Genomic DNA, 25955 nt, shown 5'->3' with positions numbered 1-25955 from the left:
AATGACAAATGAAAACAGTTATATTGACGGTAAAACAATAAAATAATCCGCATTTTGTTATGTTGTTTATCTGAAAAAACGGACCTGGTTTAGACCTGATGTGTTTATTAAGGGTTGAAGTTGCAGGCTGTTGTGTGCGTACCTGAGAGCAGGCATTTGCTGGCGTCTCCGCTGGGCCGGGCCTGGATGGAGTACGGAGAGGCGGGGATCTGATCTCCACCGTATTTTATAGTGATGGTGTAGCGGCCGGTCACATCAGGCACATAAGACACAGTGTATGTGCCATCTTTATTATCCTGAATGCTGGCTTTCTTTGGCTTTCCTTCAGGATCCTGCACAAGAAAAATGGACGACGTGTGAGCTTGGATCCCTCCTTGAACGGGCAGGCGAAGTATGAAGAGAATGAGACTGTGAGAGAGAAAATGAGGAGCTCACCAGGATCTGCACAGTGAGAAGGCCCTCACCAGCGTCCCGGGCGTCGATGGTGAACTCGACTGGCAGACTTGCAGCCACTCCGGCCTTGTCCAGCCCAGGACCGCTAGCACGGACTTTACTGGCATCATGGGCTGGACCAGAGTGGACCTTAAACGGACTGCAGAAAACAATTAAAGATGAGTTCGTTTATGACTATGAGAACTGAGTACTTAATAGTGCTTTCACTACACAGTCACAGACTTAAACCTAAAAACACTTTGCTGACGACACAGTGTGTAGTATTTGTTCAGAATGACTTTTATTCACCAGTATTTGGGGTGTATAAATGCACTGATTCATCCTGATGCATCTTTCTGAACGTGGCAATTCAGCTGTATTGATTTTGTAACTTCAGAACTATAAACTACTGTAATATTATAAAAGTATGGGCTCATTCTTAGCCAAAATCAAACTCTCAGGCTGTTTTCTAACATAAAAAGTTACCCCAAAAATAATTTTACTTCTGTATAAATAGTCTCCTGATGAAGAGCAATCAAAAGAACGAAAATTAATTCTACTGTGGATTGAGATTTACACCTACAGCCAATATGAATGATGTACATGACGTTACTCATTGGAGAAGGTGCACAAACAAGAAAATACAGGTAATGTAAATACAGGTGATAGAGGTAAAATGTGTGTGTATACACGTGTGAGCTGACCTGCGTGGGACGTCTTTGTCTGCATATTTGACGGCCACAGTGTACGGACCCTCCTCTGCAGGTGTGTAATTCACTGTGTGTGTTCCATCACCTTTATTGATGACAGCGACGGGTTCAGTAGCACCTGAGAGACGCAGGTTTGTTACTTTATATACAATAACTTACAAAACGTGGTTTAAATATTATAAACCATACAAATAAAGGTATTTTGACATGTTTTCACCACTCAACAGTAGTCTTTTAGTAATCTGTACCTGCCTGAGTAGGTATATTTGTTCGTCTCACCTGATGGTCCGTACAGCTGCACCTCCAGCGGAGCCACACCTGCCTTGGTGCAGTCTACAGTGAAGGTTTGTGGGACGTGAGCTCTGACTCCGCTCCCCAGCCCAGGACCCGAACACTTCACCTTACTTGCGTCCACCACATCTCTGACAGGGACACGGAACGGACTTCCTGCAGAACAATTCAATATTTAATATTCAGTAGCTCACTGAAACAACGCTGACTCTTAATCTTCATCATACCATGTTTGTGTTAATAAGTAAAACAAGATATTTTTTATACTTTATTCACTCAGATCAAGAAAAGCCTCCATGTACCTGGAATAGGCTGGCCTCCGTAGGTGATGTTCACATCGTAGTTTCCAGGAATAAAGGGAACATATTCCACACTGCAGCTTCCATCTTTATTGTCCTTACAGGACATTTTAGCCTCAGACGCCCCCTCGATGGTCAGGCCCAGCCCTCCTGTTCCAGCACCCCTGCAAAAGAGAATTAAAAGTGGAATGGAAGGAGGGGGAAAAGAATATTTTCCCCACAAGGGGGAGCTAATAGCACTTTGGTAGGTTTTGTGTGTGTCATTAAAAGGAAGGAAACTGGCACCGCACAGGTGGTGAAAGAATGACTGATGTGACATACCACCCCTGTTTTCTATGTAAGGTTTATTTTACACGTGGTATTTCAGATCAGTCATGCTTTCCTGACTAATTAAAGTAATAATGAATCAATTAACTAATTACAGAAACAGTCATTAGTCAGTACCGTGTCTCTACAGTGAAACAGTTGGATTTGTTGACGATGCCGCCCTCCAGTCCAGGACCGTAGGCGCGAACACGAGAGGGGTCGCATCCCTCCACCACTGAGACCCGGAAGGGGCTCTTAGGAACAGCAACATCATCGTAAAATACCTCGATCAGGTGAACACCTGCACAAAAACACACACGACAGAGTGAAATAACTAGCATACCTCTCTCTGAACCACTGTAATTCCATAGCACTTCAATAACAATATGATAAACAAACAATATGGACGATCAGATGATGAACTGTAGGTGTAAATTTTCAACCTCCCTATCAATTCTTTAGGAAATGATTAAATGAATCATAAAATCTTTAAAAAATAAGCTTAAATTATTTTGGTATGATTCATGATTATTTTAAAAAATGGACTAAACACACGTTACTGGAGAAGCCATTTATGGAAGACAGGCAATCAAAACAAAACACTTTTTTGTTGACTTTTAAACCTGAAAATAGAGAATTTTATTTTGCCCAAAAATGAGCAAATGTTTTTGTATACCATTATAATAGATACCCACATTCCAAAATTCATACTCTTTAACCACCATACAATCATTTTTTTTAACCCCTAAAATAAACTCTTTTCAGTAAGCCTGAGTGGTGTTGGTTGTCTAGTCCCAGGCTATATTAAACTGGGAGTTTATGGTAAAAGCTCTATTTATAACAGTGATCTGCAGCAGTTGGGCTTTAGTGCAATCCCCCCGGGGCCAGCGCTCCAGCGTCACAGACATACCTGTGTATTTAACTGCACTGTGTCCCCCAAAGAGCTTCTATTTATAAAGCCTGCATCTGTCTCTTTACCTCCCTCCATCAGTATCTCACTCCCTGGAGCCTGGATCTCCAGCCTAATATCTCAGCTTGTATTTATATCACTGTCTCTTCTGCAAACGCCCAACAAGCTGCACCTGTTCATTTACATCTCAACTCTCTCGCCTGATCCAGCACCAAACCATAAAAACCATAAAGGCTGTCTGAAGAGATCTAGAATCTCTGTGGTGACTGATTGTAACACTTTGATGGATTTTAGCAAATCTGGTCTGTTTTTTTAGTAAAATATTAACTCAGGTCCACTGTACCAAATTTCTTGGTATTCTCACTGATGACAAACTGCACTGGAAAGAACATTTTTCATTAACCTAGAATAAAATTGCAAAAATACTGCCGTCATCAGAAGAATCAAATGAATACTGCCCCAAAAATACTTCTTGTAATACACACTGATTTATACTTACCCCTCTCAGTGTAATATTATTTGAACCTGTACTTTCAAAAGTAACATCAGGTATTTATATGTTCTTCAGACGTGCTTCGTTAGAGCGCTCACTTCAGCTAATTATTATTTCCAAAATCTTAAAATCTTCAATGTGTATGAAATTTACCACTTTCCCGTTTATTCTCTCTTTTACAAACAAACATCTTCCTGACTGCTTTGAAAAGGGTTTTCAATACAACTTTCAGCTTCATAACTACTCCAGAAGATCTTCTAACAAACTCCACTCAGCTTTCTGTAGGACGTCACTCGGTCAGTTCACACTGTCTCATTGAGGACCTTCAATCTGGAACCTCTACAACCTCATCTAGAACACTGTACAATCTCATCAGCCTCAAAAACAGGTTAGAACTCACTACTCACTCTAACAAACCTAAATGTAAAGAACTCAACTATGTATTTGTGTTTTTGGTGATTGTTTTTGTCTGTCTCTTTTCTGTTTAATTCAATTTAACAATTTTTCTTTGAGAGGAAGTGTTTTTGCTCTTTTTCTTGTTCTTTTTTTTCTTTCTCTGTATATTCTTTTTGTTGTTTTTTTGTTTGTATTCTGCTTTTTTACTGTAAAGTCTTGCACAAATAATAAAATAAAATACAACATGTTTAAAATATTCAAACAAAAGGAATTAAAAAACATTGCTGGCATCAGAAAACCTCATTACTCCCACAAGAGCCTTCATATTATTTCAAAGTTCAGAGAATTTTAATCCATAAATGTTCCAGTGTCTTACCATCTTCAAACGCAGTGTACTCCACTCTGTATGTGCCATCACCCTTATCTGTGATGTGTGTGTCCGTATTGGAGCCAGATGGATTGATAATCCTCACTTTGATGTGATTTCCTCCAGTTTTGTTCATGGCTCGAGCGTCCACAATGAAGTGTGTGGTCACATCCCTCAGAACACCTGGAGTCACATCAAACCATGAAAACACCATTAGGTATCACAAATACACGGTGTGCACTAAGAAGTATTCATTATTCATTATATTCATAATGTCTAACATAACCTTACAGCATAACCAACAACCCTAAATGTACACTCCCGTGCAAAACAATGGGCCCAAACTATAATGGTTGTTACTGGTTTTGAGCTGGTCAGAGTCCAGATTTAAACCCTAGTGAGAATATTTGGTCTCAGATTCAACACAAACCAGCTCAGCAATGTTTTTAAGCAGTTTGAAGCTGTCAGTGCAGAGTGGATCAATACTGACTCTTCTTTCTGTAAAAGATGGTCTGCAAATTTACCCAGAAGACTCCAACCTTTAAAGAAATCAAAGGGAAAAGCTCCCATACACTGATTTGCTGCAGCTGTTTGTTTAAATATTTGTTGTTAAGACCATTAAAAGCTTAACGTTATGCCATTTTGGGTTAGGCACATTTTTTGCACTAGAGTGTAGATCAGATCAGATTTGCTCCTTTAGCTGTAACAAGCACTGGAAGCTTATACTCCACCAATTAGCAAAACTGCATGTCTAAATCATTACACAATTGCCTCAAACCATGCCAAGTGGGACAAAAGTAGAAAAAAGCACAGACAAAATTCAGGCTTCAACATGTCGTTATTACAGGTCCTTCCTTCCTGCTGCTGTTACATGTACAATATCCTTACAGTGTGAAGTTTTTTTTGCTTTTCTATTTATAATGTTTATATTGTTAATTTTGTGAAGGATAAAGTTTATATTTTTATCTTTACTATTATCTATATTATCTATAAGTAACAAACTGTAACTGTGTTAAGTATTTAATAAGGTCAATTACCTTGTTTGTTACTTCTCTTCTTGTTAGTTCTTTTCTTGAGTGCCTTGCTATCGCTTTGCCGCTGTAGCACTGTGAATTTCCCCCATTGTGGGACTAATGAAGGATTATCTTATCTTGTCTGCTGTTACTGGTTTTAGCCATACTGCTGTACTGTGTGTTAACATTAGAAGAGGTAAAATCTTCCATTTTTGATAGCTGTTTAACTTCAGCACAGTACAGAACTAATAAAGCAAACCAAGCTTGTCTCGACTAACTGGCCACAAGGTGAAAAACATTTTTACATACAGTTAATGTGAAACTCACCTTTAGGTTCTACTCCAGGCCCGTAGACTTTAACCCCACTGGTGTCCACCGCGGGCTCCACCTGTATGCGGATGGGGCATTTTGGCACCATCTGGCCGCCGTAGCGGATGCTGATGGTGTATGGGCCGTGAGACTGGGGCGTGTAGGTGACTGAGAAGGTTCCGTCGTTGTTGTTGAAGATGCAAACCTCCGCTTTCACCCCAGAGTCCGACACAATCTCCACCGTCAGCTCGGCCTCTCCAGCCCTGCTGCAGTCAACGGTGAAAGTGGCCAGTTCACCTGCTTTTGCCCTCTCCAGCCCAGGGCCGCTAACGGTGACCCGGCCTGCGTCCAGCGCCGGCTTCACTGCCGCTTTGAAAGGTGACCCAGGGATGTGTTTTTCTCCATACAGGATGTTAATGTTGTAGTCTCCAGCTTCGGTGGGCAGGTACGAAACAGAGCATGTTCCGTCGCCGTTATCCTGGCATTCAATCTTAGCTTCGCATGGACCCTCCACTGTCAGGCCCAGCCCACCTGCACCTGCTCCTTTAGTGTCAATGGTGAATGGAGCCGGCTTACCCACAATGCCTCCCTTCAGTCCTGGTCCATATGCACGCACCTGATGAAGAAACAGGAAGATTACCCTTAGGAGCTGCAGGTGATATCAAAAGCATGTTGAAATTTTATATGAACTATTTCTGACTCTGAGCTTATTAAAACAAGCAGAGAAATTCTGTGAAAGCTCAGATTCTAAACGTTCAGCCCGTATCACATTTGCATCTGTAAGTAAAGGAGGAGATGTTTTATTAAGATTTAAATCTGAAGAAAAGTTACTGTTGGGTATACAATCTTTATTTTTTTGGAAAGAAAAACCTTGACTTTTTTAAAAAGTTAGTCAAATATAAAAGTAATTCTAAACAAAAAAATATATATAATGCAATTACGTAATTACAAAACAACAGTAATAAGTCTAGACTTCCAAATGTTAACCCTTTAGGGTCCACAAACTCACCTGCACATCAAATTTGATGTTTCTACATCTGTTTCTGTATCTTTGTGATAATCAAGCACAGAAATACAGTTCAAACAGAGTCACCCTTTCCATTCCATCTTATCACAGGATCGTATGCCCTCAGACCCCAGAGGGTTAATGTCTAGAAATTATCTTGATTGCTGATTGCAGCTAAAACTTTACGCTGAAGTCCCAGATCCCAAAGCCATGACTTCCTACCTTTGAGGGGTCAGCGGGCATGACGCCCTCCACAGTGAAGGGGCTTCCAGGCACAGGGTTTCCATCATAGCTGACGTCCACCTTATACTGACCCTCTTCAGGTGGGATATATTTCACATTGGTGAGCCCTTTAGCTCTGTCCGGCTCCAACTTGCAGGGAATCGGTCTGCCGGAGGGTGAAACCATCTTCACTCCAACATTACCCTGACCTCCAGCTCCCTGTGTGTTTACCATGAACTCCTGGTCCTTTCCAACCTCCACTTCTGAGAGCACACAGCAGCAGAGAGAAACAGCATTAGCACAGCAGTAATATAAGGACTAAAAATGATAGATAGGCCAAAAATTAAATTAACTATCTACGTCACATAGCTAAAAACAGATGTAGCAACCATCTTTAAACCTGAAGCTGTACTTTGTCCAGTTTTATAGATAACAAAATGTCAAGGTTAAGAGAATTCCACCATTTTTTCAAACCTTCTGCATAGTTCAGTCGTTGAGATGTTAACTAAGTCATTCGGAGTGGTTTGGTTTGAAATGCTTCATTGCTTACTGACTTGGATTTCTTTACAGTGGTGGTGATAGGAACCAGGAGTTGCATTGTCTACAGTGCAAATATAATGATTTTATTTACTGTCCAAAAACACCAGTCAGTCTACATGAATCTTCTGGGTATTTGACTATAACAGTGACGATGGAAAAACAGAGGTAAATCTGGAAAAACGTGTTTTATTGGGGCTTATTTTTGCTCACAACACCGTGAATGTATCTCTCCGTCATGAGTGTATTAAAAACTGTTTTAAGCCAAAGCACTGTCACAAAACTATCATAAACCAATGTCTCAGGCATCAGCAGTGTATACATAACCGTTTTATGTAATAACTTTCTGTGTGGGAGCTTTTACAGGCAGGAAACTCTGCAGACATCTGGTTCCTATCAGAACTGCTGTCAACGTTTCTGACTCATCAAGTTTCTCCACCACAGAGCATTTTAGCACCAAATCACTCTGGATGGCTTTGTTTACATCTTAACGACAGACCTACACAGACATTTTGAAAAATCGGTGGCATTCCCCTTTAAATTTTGTTTTTAGTGGAACTATCACTTTAAAACTCTCATTTAAAACTTATAAACGTAAAGTTCTTACTTTCACTGAGGCCTTGCACCTTGACTTTGCTCAGATCCAGAGGAGGAGCAACAGTGACGTTGAAAGGGCTTTTAGGGATGGGGTCTCCTCCATGGGTGACTGAGATACTCATATTACCCTGCGTTTACAGACGGAGCAGGAATTATTAGTGAAGAACTGCCATAGTTTATTTTTCATAAAGAAGAGCAAAGGAACATCAGGCTATTAGGCAGTGTTCTCCCACCTGATGCAGAGCAGTGTATTTGACAGTGTAGGAGTAATCATGATTATCAATAATCTCAAAGTCCTTCACTGGGTTTCCTTTCTGTCCGGTGCTGAAGTGGACCTCCGGCTTTGCCTTGCCTGCCCCCTTGGTGTAAATAGTGAAATGGGTTGGAGTGTCCACCTGTACTCCTGTAAAGTAGTTCTTTTGTTAATGCCGACTCATCTGAGTTTGTTCAGCAGTGTGTATGTTTGTTAAGCTGCACTAACCTGTTTTGTTTATTCCTGGACCCTCTGCTCGCACTTTTCCAGCATCATGAGAAGGTTCCACCTTCACTTTGAATGGGCTGCTAGGAATCTCCTGCATTAGAAAGACAGAAATAGAGTGTTTTTAATGAATCACAGCAAAATGATAAAATAAAATGATGGTGAAATTCGTGATGCACTGATTTGTTTCCTAAAAATCTGAATCAGAAGCAAATCATGAGGTCACAGATTTTCTTATCTCCATCATGTTCAACACTGGGGTACATTTCAGCTGACTTGGTTGCTGAAGTTGCCAAATTTCTGGTTTACCTTATCAGCGAACAGCACCATGACCGTGTAGCGTCCCGGAGCAGGGGGCGTGTATTTCACTGTGAAAGTGTCGTTGTCGTTTTTAATGATGTCAAAGTCAATGTCTGCCTCAGCTGGTCCCACAACTCCTGCTGCACACTTAATCCCAATGCTGATGTCACCTGCAAGATCATCACAAAGCAACAGTTGCAAGACTGCGATGCACATGGCTCAATAAAAGAAAATGAAGACCAAAACACAACAACATTTTAAAAAATTCAAGTAAATCAACCTTGGCCAGCTTCACTGCAGTCCACGGTGAAGTATGTAGGCTCACTGGATTTCAGACCTGTTTTCTCCACTCCTGGACCGTACACCTTCACTTTATCTGGGTGGCAGCCTTCACCAACAAGAACCTGCACACACATAAACCCTTCAGTGCTGGAGTATTCTGTGGTGTGTTTAATGGTGAGTTGTATGGTGTTGGGAGTGTTGTGGTATGCTGGGGTGTTTTCTAGTGTGTGTGCTGAGGTGTGGTACAGTAAGTTAGGGTGTGTTATAGTGTCTTGGGATGTTTATGATATACTGTGTATAGTGTGTTGGGGTATTTTATAGTGTGTTGTGGAGATGTGTGTTACTATGTGTTGGTGTGTGTGTTAATGTGTGTTGTGGTATTTTATAGTGTGTTATGGTCTGTTAAGATATGTGTTATTATGTGTTGGTGTGTGTGTGTTATGGTGTTTTGGGGCATTTTACAGGGTGATATGGTGGTGTTGGGGTATTTTATGGTGTGTTGGGGTATTTTAGTGTGTTATGGTCTGCTGAGATGTGTGTTCCTATGTGTTGGTGTGCGTGTTGTAATACTCACCCTGAAGGGGCTGTTAGGAACATTGACTCCGCCCCAGCTGATGATGATGGTGTGCTTTATTGGCTTTTTTGGGACGTAGACACACACATAGGTACCATCACCTTTATCGGTAATCTTAATGTCAATTACACAGCCTTCAGCGTCCTGTAAAACAAACAAGCCAGAAATGAGAGACCGCTCCCATGGGCATCTGAATAATGTATCTGTAGTGGACAAAGCCTCAGTCCAACCTGAGCATAAATCTTCAGCTCTCCCTTCCCTGCCTGCCGTGCATCAATGGTGAACTCCGCTGGCTTATTCACAATCACTCCAGTGGGCTGTAGACCAGGACCAAAGGCTCGAACCTACAAAGGAGACAAACACTGCTCACACACAGTCTCTCTACAGACAGATGATTAGTAAATATACTGAAACTCCTGTCCAGTGTTCTGGTACCCTAAAATCCCAGTCCCTAAAGGTCCCAGACTTCCTTCACATTTGTCCTTGAGGAAAGGCGTCTACAAATAACTTCAGGCAGTGCAATTTTCCCATATAAAATATATATAAAATTATATGTAGTATGCATAAAGTGTACAATGAATACAGCGCCTTGTCATGTTTCACCTGTTTTAAACTTGCAGAGCCTCACACTTCCTTCAGCAACTGAGCACTCGTAGTGACGCAGATTCAGAGCTTAGGTGGGTAGAGGGGAAGCCAAGTAAAAGAAACTACTCATGTCACTCACCTTCTCAGGGAAGACATCGTTAGCTGCTGGCAGGATGTGGGCGATGAAGGGGCTGTCCTTAATGTCCTCGTCATCACAGATCACATGGACGGCGTAGTCTCCAGGCTCTGTGGGCCAGTAGCGAACGTCACAAGACCCGTCGCCTTTATCCTCACACTCAATTTTAGCCTGCGATGGGCCCTCGATGGAAAAGCCTGCATGGAAGAGTTATTACTGAGAGACAGCTTGGAGGAAAGAATCCAATACCATGCACATCATACACACAGGGACATATTAAGGCATCTTACTCTTTCTTGGGGCTCCTACCACATCCATTTAAAACTGCATTTAAAACTGACACACATCAGAATCATAGTATAGAATTACTTTCTGTTCCGATTGCTTTGCAAACTTTAGCGTTCTGCTGTTTTTATTTTTTCCTTTTTGAAATCAGACAGAAGTAAGATTTCAAATTTCCTTGCAAACTTTCGGCAGCTCTGATCTAAAATGACATTTCCATAAAAGTAAGTATATTTTCCTGTCACTTTAACTGTTGTTATTTGATGTACAATCACGTTTACCTTGTAAAGCCCCTAAAACCCTTTGAGTTAACATGGCCTTGCACACACACACACACACACACACACACACACACACACACACACACACAAGTGTGCGGGTTAGAGTTACTTACCCAGAGTTCCAACCTCAGTACCGATGGCCTCAACCACAAAGTCTGCTGATTTGCCCACCATACCAGTCTTCAAACCTGGCCCCCAGGCTCGCACCTTCTGTAGCCCCGCTTCCACACCCACCTCCACCTCAAAGGGGCTGAAAATCACACACATACTTTTTAACCATGTGAAACACACACACATTAGCGCAGACACAGTTCCAGTGCTGGCTGAGGAGAGTAAATTAGAATACACCCTTAAAAAAGATGGTTCTTCAAGGTTTCTTAAGTAAAGACAAAGAACCCTTTGCATGTTTAAATAGTGCATTGCATGGTGAAATGGCTCTTCAGATTGATGGAGAATGTGCTGTAGATGGTTCTGTATAGAGCCTTTTTGAAAATGATGAATCCTAAATACAACCACATACAACACATTCTCCACCAATCGGAAGAAGCACTTCACCATGCAAAGAACTATTTAAACATACAAAGGGTTCTCTGAATGTTCATGGTTCTATCTTTTTTAAGACTGTAAGGAGAGCGCATTATGGCACATATGTCTCACCTGCGTGGAATGGGCTGTCCTCCCCATGTTATGGTTACAGTGTATTTTCCAGGAACGGTGGGGCGGTAGTCACACTCGTACACTCCATCACCAACATCACGCACCTTCACTGGCACTTCAGCTCCACCTAACATACAAACACGCAAACAGAACAGAAATCTCAGTCAGAGCAGCACAGACTTCCCATATTCACATACGGACCCAGACAGTGAAGAAGTGCGTGTGAACCACATGCACTTACTGGGGCCTTTCACCGAAACCTTCAGCTCTCCAGTTCCTGCGCCTTTAGTGAACACCCGGAAGTCGGCCACCTCCTTCACCCGGACGCCCTTGGGCTGCAGTCCTCTCCCAGTGGCCCGACAGGCGTTTGCGTTGCTGGCTGAGTGGAGACAACAAACACACATTTCAGTCCTCTGAAGGCACAGACAGAGAGCATCGTGTGTTAGTAAGCTGGGCTCCAGAGACTCAACGGAACAAATTGAGGAACTGAGATTCAACTTGCTGGACATGGACCGACCACATATGATGGACACTGACAATAACAGCATTTTTTTAAAGCAGCATAACCCAAGCTGACAGCTTCACTCCTGGGCCATGTGGAAAACGTGCTGGCGTAAAACCCCGTCACAAAGGTACAGATAACTCGATAAAACTGATAAAACCCATAAAACCATGCACAAACGTACAAAGATCAAAATCACCAACTCAAAATCCTCACTGAACGCTGAAAATCAGAACAACTAAAACAAAACCATTCAACTACCTTCTATGAAACATTTCAAATGTGGAATGTTTCTCTCTTTCTATACATTTGGATACGCAACACAAACATGCTCTCTCTCTCCCTCACTCTCTCTCTCTCTCTCTCTCTCTCTCTCTCTCTCTCTCTCTCTCGCTCTCTCTCTCTCTCGCTCTCTCTCGCTCTCTCTCTCTCTCTCTCTCTCTCTCTCTCGCTCTCTCTCTCTCTCGCTCTCTCTCTCCCTCACTCTCTCTCTCTCTCTCTCTCTCTCTCTCTCTCTCTCGCTCTCTCTCTCTCTCGCTCTCGCTCTCTCTCTCTCTCTCAGATGCACCAGGCAGAATTAAAGTGATTATTTGGCCCAAAACATTTTTTTTTCTTTTTATCCCAAATGTAGGCCATTATAGTTTTTGAAGTTTGCTTCTTTAGTTTAGCACTGAAGGCTAAGGTAACCAACTAATAATAATATCAATAATAATAATAATAATAATAATACAAATAATAATAATATGTTTATTTATAGAAAACTTTTCATATCGATGGCAGCTTAAAAATGCTTTACAGACAGGTGACAAAACTAAACGGTAACTATGAGTAGAAGAAAGTAGAAGAAACTATGAGTACTAATTTAAAATCAATAACACAGATCAGATTAAACAGATAAAGACCAAAAAGCCATAGAGTTTTATGAAGCGCTGAGTTAAAGAGCTGCATTTTCCGATGTTTATTAAAAGTGAGCTCTGAGCTCGACTGTCTAATAAAAGGTGAACTGAGCTCCACAGTTTAGAAGCAGAATAACTGAAAGAGTCTCTCCATGTTTTCTGTGTTTTACGGAAGGTGTTTGCAGGGTCAGTATCTGCAGACCTAAGATCAAGCGCTGGAACATAAACAGAGAGACATTCTGTGATGTAGATGGGTGCTTTAAGGTTATGTAGATGGAATAATAATGAAAGCTTATACTGGTGGTATGTCATATCGGTACAGTATCCTTGTGGCTCCAGTGCTAAAACTAAAGAAGAACTTCAGACACTGAACACACTGATCAAAAATTGTATAAATTTGTTTTTCCGACCAAACAATCACTTTAAGCAGGCCAGCGACCCAAGCACAGCGCAGGTCTCAGATCAGAGACCTCGGGCATGGCGAGAGCTACGCCAAAGCAGAGAAAGCCGAATCGGACGAGGCAAGACGAGCGGAGGTGGACGGGGCTTTGAGTCGGCAGGGCTGTGCCTGACCCACGCTCACTTGGGCGAGCCACGGGGCGCACCTTTAGGTTTGGGGAGCTGTTTCCCTGCAGGAGGAGTGCGCACTGACTGAGGGAGAATCTGCAGTGCTGGCGTAGCACTTACAGGAGCTACAACAACAAACAGCACTCTCATTATTACTGTATGGAGAAGATCACTCGGAAGAGGAGAGTGAACCGCAGACAGATGGTCAGCAGTGATGGGGAAGGACATACTCACCTTCAGAGACATGCACTTTAAAGGGACTTTTGGGAATAGGCTGTCCAGCGAAGGACACGTGGATAGTGTGAGGTCCCTCCATCACAGGTTTGTAGGTACAGCGGAACACGCTGTCACCTTTGTTTTCTAGCAGGACCTCCACAGTGTCCTTCTTCCCCTGAGGATCCACAATGACCACGCTGACGTCACCGGCCCCGGCACCTGCGGGAACAGAGAGAACATGCTGTAAGACAAAACTACACACCACAGACCAGCACTAGCTTCAGAGAAATGCAAACTGAGCAATGACGATAGATTGTATAATTCATTAATCCATTGATTCCTCTTTGATGAACTGACTAATTGAACCATTAAGCCTTCTTCAGATTCCTTTCACTCTGCCTGTGAGAATGACCACATGTATCATGTAAACAGCACAGAGAAAAAGTGAAAGTAAAAAACGCATCGAGGCATCAACTTCCTTCACTCCCTTCACCTGCAGTCCACAATCTCAGCAATCATATTCTTACTCACCTGCAGTATAGATGTCAAAGAAGGTGGGTTTATGAGCCACATTGCCTGTGGGCTCCAGTCCAGGTCCTCTGGCCTGCACTTTGTTGGGGTCCCCAAGAGCCTTAGCCACATTGACCAAGTAGGGGCTCTTATCAATGTCCTGACCAGCAAACAGCACCTTCACCTGGGACAGAGAGAACAACGCCAGAGTCCGTGGAATTAGATCACCAATGAGTTGCGATGCATCAATTTGACGATGCAACTGCACTGATTTTGCAATGTTAAAACAATTAACAAGCTCACTTTTAGCCAAAATAAAATTCTTAGGTGATTTTAAATGTTAAAAATCCCCTGAAAGCCTGGTAATTTGTTTTCACTGTCTTTATTCCAAGATTGTGTAAATAGATTAAACTCTAGCTGAATCATGGTGGACTTCTTGGTGCATAAAGACACATATCATTGTGAGATCAAAGATTTACACTCCTAAGTGGAATAAATAACAAAGCCCCTGAGTAAAAGAGAACTCTAAAGCAGGGTGGAAGGCTGCTGAGTACCTTGTGAGGGCCGGCCACCTTGGGTACGTAACTGACTGAGTAAGTCCTCTTCTTATCATTGTTGGGAACAACTTTGGCCTAAAAAGGTGAGAGAGAGTCCACTGTTAAACAAAATCATTGCAAATGTGTGTGTTTCTGATTGTTTCTGATTGAACAGAACTTGGTACATCCACATGGAATCCTCAAAGCCCTGTAAACATGGACTTACTAGGAAAAATGTACAAGTTTCTTTAAAGAAATGTTATTCCCCCAACAACTGGGTCTAAACAGATTTGTTTAATAGCCATTTGACTAAGGGCAAACGTAGGTGGTCTTAAGAGTTAGAAATAATCACAAAAGATCCAGCAAAATACTGATCGTGTGTCTTCTAGCTGTTACATTCAGATTCAGATTCATTAATTTTCATTCCAGAACATGCTGTACACGAAAGGGAACAAAATGAGGCACTCGTTTCGGGTAGTAGACACAACAGAATCAAGAAGAAAACACACAATAAACACTGCTGAAAACTGAAAAAGCTAAATAGATGTAAGTGTAAAGTGAGCAATGTGTGGATAAGAATAAGACTAAGAAAATCTAAAAGGTAAACAAGGTTGCAGTGGGCCCAAATTACAGCAGTACCACAAAAACAATAGTAAACCATAGCAATAACAGCAAACTGTACTGTAGGACAACAAACTGTACACTAAAAACTGTAGAATTTTCATATAATTTCACATATAAACTGAATCTGTTTTTAAGAGAGGAGTTTACGTGGCTAGTGGGGTGGTCAGTACCAAGCATCGTGGCTGTAAGGTCACTATGGAGTCCCTCGTCACTCACCTCTTCTGTATGACCCTCCGGATCCTCCACATACACTATAACTTCGCCCAATCCGGCCTCCAGCGTCTCCACCGTAAACACAGCAGGTTTCATCACCATGTTACCCTGAGGCTCAATACCTGAATTGATAAACAGAAATGTTTGACCATTAAAAATTAGGGTTGACACTATCAATGGTCAAACAATAAAAGTGAACAATAATAAACCATCCAGAGGCTTCGTTAGACTCCAAATACATTACTGGAAAAAGGTAAACAAAGGACTTCATTACAATGAGACTATGTGTCATAAAACATACATATAAACGTGTGTCTGTCAGGCTCTTTCTTACTGTACGAATGTAAAATATGCACCATTATCATGCAAACTGACAACCATTTACTGCAACTTTCTTTTAATCAAGTGATCGAGTTTAGTCATCAGCTCCTGTCCAGAAGCTGTCGTATCTTCAGGTCAGTGAAAATGACCAACCTGGTCCGTAAGCTTTCGCCTTTTTGGGGTACAGCTGCCTGGGCTTTAATGGAGCACCAGGCTTCAGCTTGGCTTTGGGGAACTGTGAGAGATACGTCATCACAGAGTGCTCATCCACATCCGGGTCCACAATCTCCTCAGGGGCGATCACCTAGAGGTCAAAGGGCAAACAGCAGATAAAAGATCAGGCATGCGGTATCACCTTGTCTGTCAAAAGTTTGGGGGCACCTTGCTTTCTTTTCAAATCTGAATTTGAGTGCTGACATCACACCAAGATAACATGGGCGTGGCCTAGGCCTTTATTCCCAGGATCCCCAGGATCACAAATCTTTACACATGATGTTTTCCTTTAAATAAACCTGAGAAGGCTTTAGCACGTTATCACTAACTAAAGGTGAGCGATATGGCAAAAATCTAATATTGTGATACTTGACAAATTTTTTATAATATTTATTTTTTCAGACGTTTGATCAGTTAGAACAGAGAATAAAGAACCAGCAGGGCTACATTAAAAAAATACTATCAAAAACTGTGAATACAATGATTTTTATTCAGTATTCAATATATAACCCTGCCCTCTCTCTTTCTCCTCTACAGAATCCCACCCTGGCTTCTCTCTCTCTCTCTCGCTCACTCTCTCTCTCTTCTACAGAATCCCACTCTGCTCTCTCTCTCTTCTACAGAATCCCACCCTGGTCTCTCTCTCTCAGTCTCTCTGTCTTCTACAGAATCCCACTCTGCTCTCTCTCTCTTCTACAGAATCCCACCCTGGTCTCTCTCTCGCTCTCTCTCTCTTCTACAGAATCCCACCTTGTTCTCTTTCTCCTCTACAGAATCCCTGCTGCCCAAGAATTTGTGACACAAAGCCATCATCACGCTGGGAATGTAACAACTGTTCCATGACAGCACTGTGTCAAACAGCAACCTTTCAGCAGTGTGTGTGTGTGTGTGTGTGTGTCTGTGTCTGTGTGTGTGTGTGTGTGTGTGTGTGTGTGTGTGTGTACCTGTGGTACTCCCAGCCAGTCGTCAGCCTGCTGCATGGCCTCTCTGGCGTTCTGCACGGGCTTATTCGGGTCCCATGTCTCCCAGTCTGGACACAAACCTGCAGACACAGAGAGACAGTTACAGAGAGACACAGTAAACTTTTTTATCAGTATAATTTGAACAGAAATTTTTAATTCAGAATTCAACTGTAATTTATCTGCGCTTCTGTGCACACTTTGCATTTTGGGGTAGTTTAACCATCATCTCACAGCTAGCAGCTGAAGTGGAGGAGTTGCCAGGGAAACAGGATAAAAAGAAACCTGCTTTGGCATTGTTAGCTATTTTTCTGCACGATGCAAATATGTTGGCAAATATTTAATAATGTGATATACAGTAGTATATCCAGTAGTAAATATCCAGAGTATTTTTCAAGCCTTCATTTTTTATAGCAAAGCATTGATGTTCATTTTGTGATAAATACATTAATCACTGTCAGCATGTGCTACAGTATCTTAGAAACGTTAATATTTTGCTGATAAACCTCAATGGAATCAATGGAATTCAACTGAATGACAGTCGATTAGCTTAGCGAGTTATCAATTAGCTAACAGAAGATACACAGCCGTGATGTATATATTGAATATTATATACATCTGAATAAATATCTAATGCTTCATTATTAATTGATCTTCCATTCTCTAAAAGAATTAACCATTTTCACCCACATGCTAAAAGAAATAAGAGCTCTAAACTTATGCTGCTTGTTCTGAGGTTTGGCTTGTGGCTTTAAGTGCCTCCACGTTGCGTCACCAGCGGACTAAGCTGAATAAGAGCTGAAGGATGTGATGAAAGAGAGAGCTCTCTCGCAGCAGGGAGACAAATGAGCCGCCTGTTCTCGAAATGTTCCTAATTAAACGTTCACAAATCCCTTTTAGGGCCCTGAGTGGTCTGAGCTGCTCGGGCTGTCTGAGAGTGGACGGGTTTGAGTAAGAGTGGCTGAAAGTAAGATGTGAACAATCTGCTATGAGGGTGAAGAGGCGCTGAGGGAAGCAAGCACAGCCCTGTATGGTCACAGCAGTGGTGGTTCTACTGGAGCTGCTTAATATCAGACACACTGCAGTAAACACATACGCCGCCCCCACCAACCGCACGCGCTCACCGGCAGAACAGAGGGAACAACAGGGTCGGAGTGAAGCACGAGAAGCAGCCAGCATCCACATTCCACACGCAGAATTAAACCTTCTTGTTTGTTTAAAGTGATGTTTTGGCCTCCAATCCCCAATATTACGCCAGATGTAGACTACCAACAAGGACATGTTTGGTGTCTGAAGTTTGCTTCTTTAGTTTTAGGACTAGACCTACGAGGCTAACGGCTCACCCTTTTTACCTCCTTAGGACCACCGGTTCCAAAACACACATCATCATATTCTTCATAACTTGCATATTTCATAAGCTATATTCAAAAGGTGGGTGTCATGTGAGAGCTATAAATGTCTTCTTTCCAGTCAAATAGATGGGTAATGTAATTTTAAACCCTTATAATAAAAGAAGCTGAACTCTCTTCAGTGATCTGCTCTGCAAAAACTATTTTTTTTTAAATAATACAAAGAGCATCTAAGATTTTTGGCTTTCAGCAGTAAGTTGTAAGCATATAGCAATATGTATATGATCATACAACCTACTTTCTGTTAATTTGAGGGGAGCTTTAAAAAAAAAAACTAATAAATAAAATTAAAAAGTATATTTATTTTTGCCTTACAATTTGGGCACATAAATTCAGATGGAAAAACCAATATATACACTGGAAAATAAGAGGTTATCCCCCCCCCATTTAGCACCACACCCACCTCAAAGCATGTGGAGCTGTACAGTATCTCTAACAGACTTGATTATGTTGTTTCTGACACCCTGTTATCTATAAACATGGACTAAAGTACGTTAGCATAGCTAAAAAACAGCTGAAAAGTAGTAGCAGCCATCTTAACAACTAAACTGCAACAAAGCTTGTCTTGTGTGGCTGAAAAACATTTCTTTTCCCTAAACCATTACCATAAATGAAAAGGCAAATAGATTCCCTAAGACTTTTCCCAAACGAGGCTGAAATCACGACCCTTAATCATAAGAGCTCTCAAAGGTCATCGTAAATATCTCTGTATGGCTGAGCAGAGGGCTTGTGGTCTGTGCCTAATTTGGATACTAAAGGGTTTGGTTATAAAAAGCTTTGCTCAGGGACCTGGGCCTGCTGAAAGCTTGGCTTAGGGAGAGCCAAATGTCTAACTGTCAGGGAGGACATTACAACAGCCTTAAGGCACAAATAACACAGACACTGCGCCAAGCTGTGACTTTAACCTGCAGCAGCTGAGCCTGAATTAACCACACTGTTCATCAGGAAGTGAATAATGAAAACTCTCTCTGCTGTAGAGCTAAAGGCTACATTCACATTACAAGCCTTATTGCTCCGTTCTGATCTTTCTTGTTCATATTTGTGTGTTTATCATCAGTGCAAACACACCTGCACCATGAAAACAAGCTGCATGCGCACCGCATATTTTGTTATCTTGTTAAATCTGGTCCTGACCCACTGGATGTTGACCACAGTGATATGTGAAGTGTGATTTAAACAAACTATATGAATCACTGAATCATTAATAATCTGATAACTGGAGAAAATCAGATTTTGTCAGTAATCCGACCAACGCTTTAACATGCTCTTGAGTAATCAGATAATGGGGAAACTCTGGGTCTACATGAGTCAGGCAGTAATCAGATTTCTGCTTTGCAACCAGCCAATAAACTCACAAAAGAAGACGTGACGTAAACGTAACGTAAAACTTCATGCTGTGTTTTAAAACATGGCTCTACTTCACCTGAAAATATGAACATACATCATCTAGAAGATGAAGAACATTTAAATCCTTTATTTCGTGTTTGATTTCAGCGCCTCTGCAAAAGTGTTTTGCTGTGTCTCGCGACATCCACCGTCTGATCTCGCACAGACTGAGAAATCCGATAGAAATCGGAGTCAGAGTTTACATGCACTGAGAAATCTGATTACTGAGCTAAAATCCAGCCACTTCATCAGATTTCTTAATCAGATTTCTAGATCCGAGTACGGTGTTTAAATGACCATTTGAATAATCGGATAATTGCAGAAATCCAATTATGATCGGATTACTGAGTGCATGTATATGCACTCATTGTGACCCAGGAGCACACAGATGTTTTAACTTGGTTTACAGTCCATTTTTGGACCATCTAAAGTGACCCTGAGTGCCCTTTTTGTTGCCTTCTCTATTCTCTGGGCTACAGGGTACCTATGCCGTACCTGACGCACAACTCCCCAGAAATCTAACTAGATGTCATGGCAACGTGCTTTGCCCTCACTAGTATAGACAATGAAAACTTAAAACAGTGAGAGCAAAGTCAACTGATCAGTGTTTTAAGCTGTAGCTAAGCTAACACAAGCGTACCGAGCCTCCCACCATAGTATAGGTTCGGTTTCAGCTAAGTGATGCTTAAAAAACACTCATTTAGAGGATAAAGACTCACATCGGAGAGAACTAATTTGAATGTGTGGTGTTGAAGTGGCAAAAAGAAGAAAACAGAATTGGTGTGACTGCAGAGCAACGCAGACACACTCACAACGGCTTGTGTAGAGTATAGTGTCAATTCGGCACAGAAGCATTAAATCAGCCTTTATAATGTCAGTGCGGACAAACCGGCTCAAAATCTGATTTGAAAAGGCCCGATTTTTATGTTCACACAATTAATAAAAACATCATAACCTTCAAACCTGTAACAAAGCCTAAAACTCTGATTCTGCAGCTGCACACACCTGGAGCACAGTTATCCACCAGCGCTCCCAGCGCTTTGCCGTCCCTCCAGTCGCGGTTGAAGTTGTTGATGGGCAGCTGAGGGACTTTGTTCTGGATCCAGCCGAGCAGACGCTGCTTTGGAGTGAGCTTCTTCTTCTCTTCATCATCATCTTCGTCGTCCCACATGGGCATGGAGATGGAGTAGTGCAGGATGAGCGTCCAGATTAGGCCCAGGATGAGCTTCAGGTTTCCGTCCACGATGGCTTTGCTGTCTGTGAAGCAGAGGAAGCTGTTAGAACACATCAGTACTGAGACGTTTCTCAGAAAAGAAGGAAACGATCAAGATGAATCTGAATATATCATACACCACCACTCAAAAGTCTGACATTAATCATTTTCATTTCATACACAATAATATTGCACACACTATAGATCTGAAATATATAAACTAGATACCAAAATGTAATGTTTATAATAAGTCCATCATGTTGGACCTTAAAGAATTCCTTAGTAAAGAAAATGGTTCTATATAAAACCATGAACACTCACAGAACCATTTGCATGCTTAAATGCTTATTTGTACAGTGCAATGGTTCTTCAGATTGGGGAATGTGTTGTATATGGTTCTAAACAGCACCAAAAAGGGTTCTTCTATTGCAATGTCAAGCTGTAACAATAAACAAGCCCTTTTTGGTGCTATACAGAACCCTTTTCAAAAAGGTTCTATATAAAACCCTTACACAAGACATTCTCCAGCAATCTGAAGAACCATTTCACCATGCAAATAGTTCTTTGAGTGTTCTTGACTCCATACAGAAGCATTTTCTTTACTGGAGAACCCTTGAGGAACCATCTTTTTAAGAGTGTATACTGTTCACTGATGGAATGATAAATTTTTTCTTGGCTATGTAACAAGCCAATTTCCTCTTCTTATTTCCAGCTGATGCAGCCCCTAACAGCGCCCCCTACAGGCCTGTTGGGAATTCAGTACAAGAGCTGGCTCCAGGCCAAAAAGACCAAACACTAACCAATGCATGTGTGCACAACCTTTGACCTTCCAGCCATGCTGCGCTAATACACCGCACCCTTCACACACACACTCCCAAAGACGCAGTCCCACTCGGAATTTCTCCGGCTGTCTCTGAGAAGCATCACTCAGGAACGTCAGTGCGTTACTGAACAGTGTGTTTGACTGTAGCTTTGGAAAACCAATATTTTATAACATCAGAAAGGCTGTATGATATTTATCCGCAGTATGCGAGGGGTGGGACTGTGCACAGCCATGAACATCCAGAGGCATTTGGTTACCGCGTTTCTCCCAAATATTTATCCCGGCTTGTCTAAAAGTGAAATGCACTAATGAAGTTGCGTGGTGGTGTCTGTGGCTGTGACAGCATTAGCTAGCAGGGAAACCATTTGCGCTAAACGACCGAAACGGCTCAATAACACACACTCGCCCCTCCTTCAGGAACTAAACACATTCCTGACCTCCTGGCCCTTCCGCACACAATTATGCTCCAAGTGTCTGACCTTCACACACACACACACGCCGCCAAGCTATTTTAAGCATCTGCTGAGTGTCTGGACGAGCAGATATTTTACCACCCGTGACTCACCCACTAATAACTGGCATGTGCCAATCAAGAGATAATAAAGTCTGTTTAGCTACAGGTCACAGTAGGACTGAACAACTCATCATTTTATATTAAAATCGCAATTTACACCTTTTAAAATCACACAAGCTGCAATTTTAACGATTTCCAACACTGTTTAACATTATTTTAACCCCTTAAATGGCGTGGGCCCAAAGTTCTTCTATAATCTAAGAATAGCTCAGTCAGTTTGCATTTAAGTCCCTGTAGCTACTGAATAAGCCTTAGTATGTAATAAGCCTGAGATTTTAAGAGGGTGAACAAGTTTCAAGTGGGAACATTTAAGCTAATACCGCCAAGCACATAAATGGGCATAAAATAGCCAAAACATGGTGCTGATCTGGGAGAAAGGAAAACTTTTAGAAAATAATGGCAATTGCATTACTGGTCAGAAACATGCTGAGAAGTGAAACCACTGAGAGTACATCTACAATTTTAGAATATTATGCAGTTGTTTTAAGAATAAGAACATATTTTGAGATATTTTTACTTATACACTTCAAAGGGATAATACTAACCAAGACAATTTGGTCTGTTTTGAGAAAATAATGCATGAAGTGAGTAAAATTTGTCAGTGCGAGGAAATTAATTTCTAACTTCGCTAGAAATAGGTGTAATAAGCTTAGATATCTTTTTAACCAATCACATAATGAGTAATATCAGATTTAATATCCTTCCTACACTGAATTTGCTTTCAGCTCCTTTATTCACCTCTGCCAGGGACAGGATCCAGAAGCTTCTAGATAGATCTACCATCGCACACCCCCCTTTTTCCATCTCCACACCAGCTGTTGTTTCCTGAGAGCCTATGAGTAGATTATTTTCTATCATACTAAATCATGGAGCTGACCAGGGCATTCCATACACTCTTTAAAAAGATGGTTCTTCAAGGGTTCTCTAGTTAAAAACAATGGTTCAATATACAACCATGAACACTCAAAGAAACCTTTGTATGATTAAGATGTTCTTTACACTGTGAAATGGTTCTACAGATTGGTGGAGAATGTGTTAGTTCTATGTAGCACCAAAAATAGGGTTCTGCTACTGTTTGTTAACTATGGAAGAACTCCTTTTGATGCTATTTAGAACTATTTTCAAAAAGGTTCTACACAGAACCATATACAACACATTCTCCATCAATCTGAAGAACCGTTTCACCATGCAAAAAAACATTTAAGCATGCAAATGGTACTTTAAGCGTTCACGGTTACACAGAAGCACTGTCTTTACTAAAGAACCCTCAAAGAACTGTGTACCATTGAGAAACGACACAGATTCTGGTCTGGCGAGCAAGAAAGTGGGAGGGTTGAGTTCACTAACAATTAATACATCTATTCCTCTCAAAGTCCAGAGTTCATCAACCCAACGTTCTCCAACAGACACCAACAACACAACTTTTTGGGTTGATATGTGTGCCTGTGTGTGATTGTCTCTAGAAAGTTCTCCCCCATTCACACTGGTTTATATGGTATGTCAGTTCTTATTGTATGGTACACTGTTAAAAATAAAGGTGCCAAAATGGTTCTTTGGAGCGATGCCATGGCACAGGGTTTCCCAACCTTTTGTGTCAGCTGAACCCCTTCAACCTAAATTATGTGCTTTAACTCCTGAAAATCCCTGGTTTATTACACACGAAGGCTTATTATTTGGTAAGTACAGAGACTTCAGTGCGAACTGTCTGAGCTGTTCTTAGATTATAGAAGTGTGTAATAAAATTTTGGCCCTGCCGGTGGGTCCTGGCCGTTTAAGTAGCCCTTGGGATTTTAAGCAGACTTATGTTAAACAATTTTTTTCTTATACAAAATGGTTTTGTGGTCAGATTTGCACGTGCACTTTCCAAATATCTGTTTAAGAAAGTTGGCTTAACACTTTGCTCCATATTTCACACTTTCGCCTCAGAAAATGATTTAGCTAGCCAGCTATTAATCATAATCCACATTAAACAGTATCACAGTTATTTACTGAATGGACCATACAAATGTACATATATATATTTTATATATTTTTCTTTACATTTTAATTAAATTCAACCGTGAGATTTACATCACAGCCTCACAAACCCCCTGTAATGCCTCCATGAACCCCTAGGGGTTCACAAACCTCTGTTCGGGAAACACTGCCATCGAAGAACCACTTTGGGTTCCCTAAATAACCTTTCAAGGGATGGTTCTTGAAGAACCATGATACATATGAGTGATAAACCATCTTAATATCGAAAAATGTTCTATATGAAGTCTTTCCTAGAACATCCAATCAACCACCACTCAGACTTAGAGAGTGTAAAGTAAAAAAAATCAGGATGTTACTGTTTGTTGATGAACGTTGGGTCAGTGTACCGCGGCCTGTGAAAAGGTCACTCACCTATCGACACCAGTTTGATCCTCTCCCTGTCGAGAAACTCCAAAGCCACCGAGACGTTTTCCAGTTTCATCTGTCTGAAGTTGGGCCTGACGTGGTGCTTCCTGTACATTTTCTTCTGGCTGAGCACCTCCAGCAGGGCTATGAGCTTGAGACCGTCGTTCAGGTCCCTCTGCAGGTCCGTGACGTTTTTGTTGATGCACTTCAGGTGCTCATTGCACCACCTGGTGAAGGTGTTCTGCTGGATTTTCTTCCAGGGCGCGTCTTCGGCCAGCTCCTTCTCCGTTGCGGGCATTTCGTCGTCTTCTTCGTCCCCCAGATCAGTGGCCTGGTGGTACTGGGGCAGCTGCTCGTCCAGCGGGGTTTTGTGGCTCATCATCTTTCCTTTCGCTGCTGGCCTCTTTTATACCTCGGCTGAGCTGGAGGTGAGATCTCGCCGCTGTGCGGTTCTGCAGGACGGTGTGAGGCGCTCAAACAGGCCGAAACTTTGACAGGGTTAAAAAAACAGAAAGATTTTCGAACCTACTTGTTAAAAGGACAGTTCTGTCAAGACGGTGATGAATGAAATAATCCGATTTATGGTTTACAAGGCAGCCGGTCCTCGGTTTTAATTGGCGGTCTCTTGTCAAAAGTAGTTGCTCCTTCTTAATGGAGTTGTGCTGTAGAGCTTCAAGCTTGGAGATCTGGAGTTCCTCTCTCTCTCTCTCTGTGGGAATGGGGGCAGTAGAGCTGTGCTGGTTTATAAGCTGCTGGTTTATAAGTGCTGGCACCCCCAACCCCGTCAGGCTACAGGAATGCCGCTGTCATGCTCCACACAGGAGAGATGAACACACTTCGGCAGGATTGGTCAGAAGCACATGAAGAGCTGCTATTGGCCAGAACAGCTGAATGACAATGAACTTTATTTCTGTCCGAAATGGATAGGGGGGGCTAGCATGAGCTCACCAGGCTGAAACAAGTGGCCCTAAAAAAGAAAGTGACGTAGCATGCTGGGGATCGCTTTAGTGAGCAAATCTCAAGCTTTTAAACAACTTATAATTTTAATAAAAGTACTTAAATGAATAAATAAGAAGTATTTAAAGAATCTACTTCTTTAAAATCTTTAGTTCTGCCTCAGCACTACAAGACTAATGTAGCTACACTCT

The 25955-nt window shown here is 41.7% G+C and overlaps 1 protein-coding gene across 2 annotated transcripts in view; it reads right to left on the bottom strand.

Annotated features, from left to right (window-relative positions):
• Window positions 1–25587, bottom strand: part of flnca (filamin C, gamma a (actin binding protein 280)) — a 41860-nt gene extending 16273 nt beyond the window's left edge. The window contains exons 1-29 of one of the 2 annotated variants that reach the window (XM_036568004.1): window positions 24814–25587; window positions 20821–21072; window positions 17006–17103; window positions 16002–16152; window positions 15531–15649; window positions 14709–14786; window positions 14176–14338; window positions 13663–13863; window positions 13467–13553; window positions 11705–11842; window positions 11464–11590; window positions 10920–11056; window positions 10247–10440; window positions 9753–9866; window positions 9523–9666; window positions 8947–9070; window positions 8676–8836; window positions 8370–8460; window positions 8122–8291; window positions 7899–8016; window positions 6755–7017; window positions 5545–6142; window positions 4214–4387; window positions 2177–2339; window positions 1736–1896; window positions 1422–1589; window positions 1137–1260; window positions 436–592; window positions 143–332 (exon numbers count right to left, since the gene is read on the bottom strand). In XM_036568004.1, the coding sequence (XP_036423897.1) occupies window positions 143–332; window positions 436–592; window positions 1137–1260; window positions 1422–1589; window positions 1736–1896; window positions 2177–2339; window positions 4214–4387; window positions 5545–6142; window positions 6755–7017; window positions 7899–8016; window positions 8122–8291; window positions 8370–8460; window positions 8676–8836; window positions 8947–9070; window positions 9523–9666; window positions 9753–9866; window positions 10247–10440; window positions 10920–11056; window positions 11464–11590; window positions 11705–11842; window positions 13467–13553; window positions 13663–13863; window positions 14176–14338; window positions 14709–14786; window positions 15531–15649; window positions 16002–16152; window positions 17006–17103; window positions 20821–21072; window positions 24814–25189 (5041 nt within the window). In that variant the 5' untranslated portion in view covers window positions 25190–25587. The remainder of the gene's footprint in view (window positions 1–142; window positions 333–435; window positions 593–1136; window positions 1261–1421; window positions 1590–1735; window positions 1897–2176; window positions 2340–4213; window positions 4388–5544; window positions 6143–6754; window positions 7018–7898; window positions 8017–8121; window positions 8292–8369; window positions 8461–8675; window positions 8837–8946; window positions 9071–9522; window positions 9667–9752; window positions 9867–10246; window positions 10441–10919; window positions 11057–11463; window positions 11591–11704; window positions 11843–13466; window positions 13554–13662; window positions 13864–14175; window positions 14339–14708; window positions 14787–15530; window positions 15650–16001; window positions 16153–17005; window positions 17104–20820; window positions 21073–24813) is intronic. The other variant, XM_036568005.1, reaches the window with a different exon arrangement.
• Window positions 25588–25955: the final 368 nt, after the last annotated feature.

This window comes from Colossoma macropomum, unplaced genomic scaffold (assembly GCF_904425465.1).
Source record: "Colossoma macropomum unplaced genomic scaffold, Colossoma_macropomum, whole genome shotgun sequence".
Lineage (NCBI taxonomy): Eukaryota > Metazoa > Chordata > Actinopteri > Characiformes > Serrasalmidae > Colossoma > Colossoma macropomum.
Note: the sequence above shows the minus strand (reverse complement) of the source record. Positions and strands in the feature narration are given on the sequence as shown.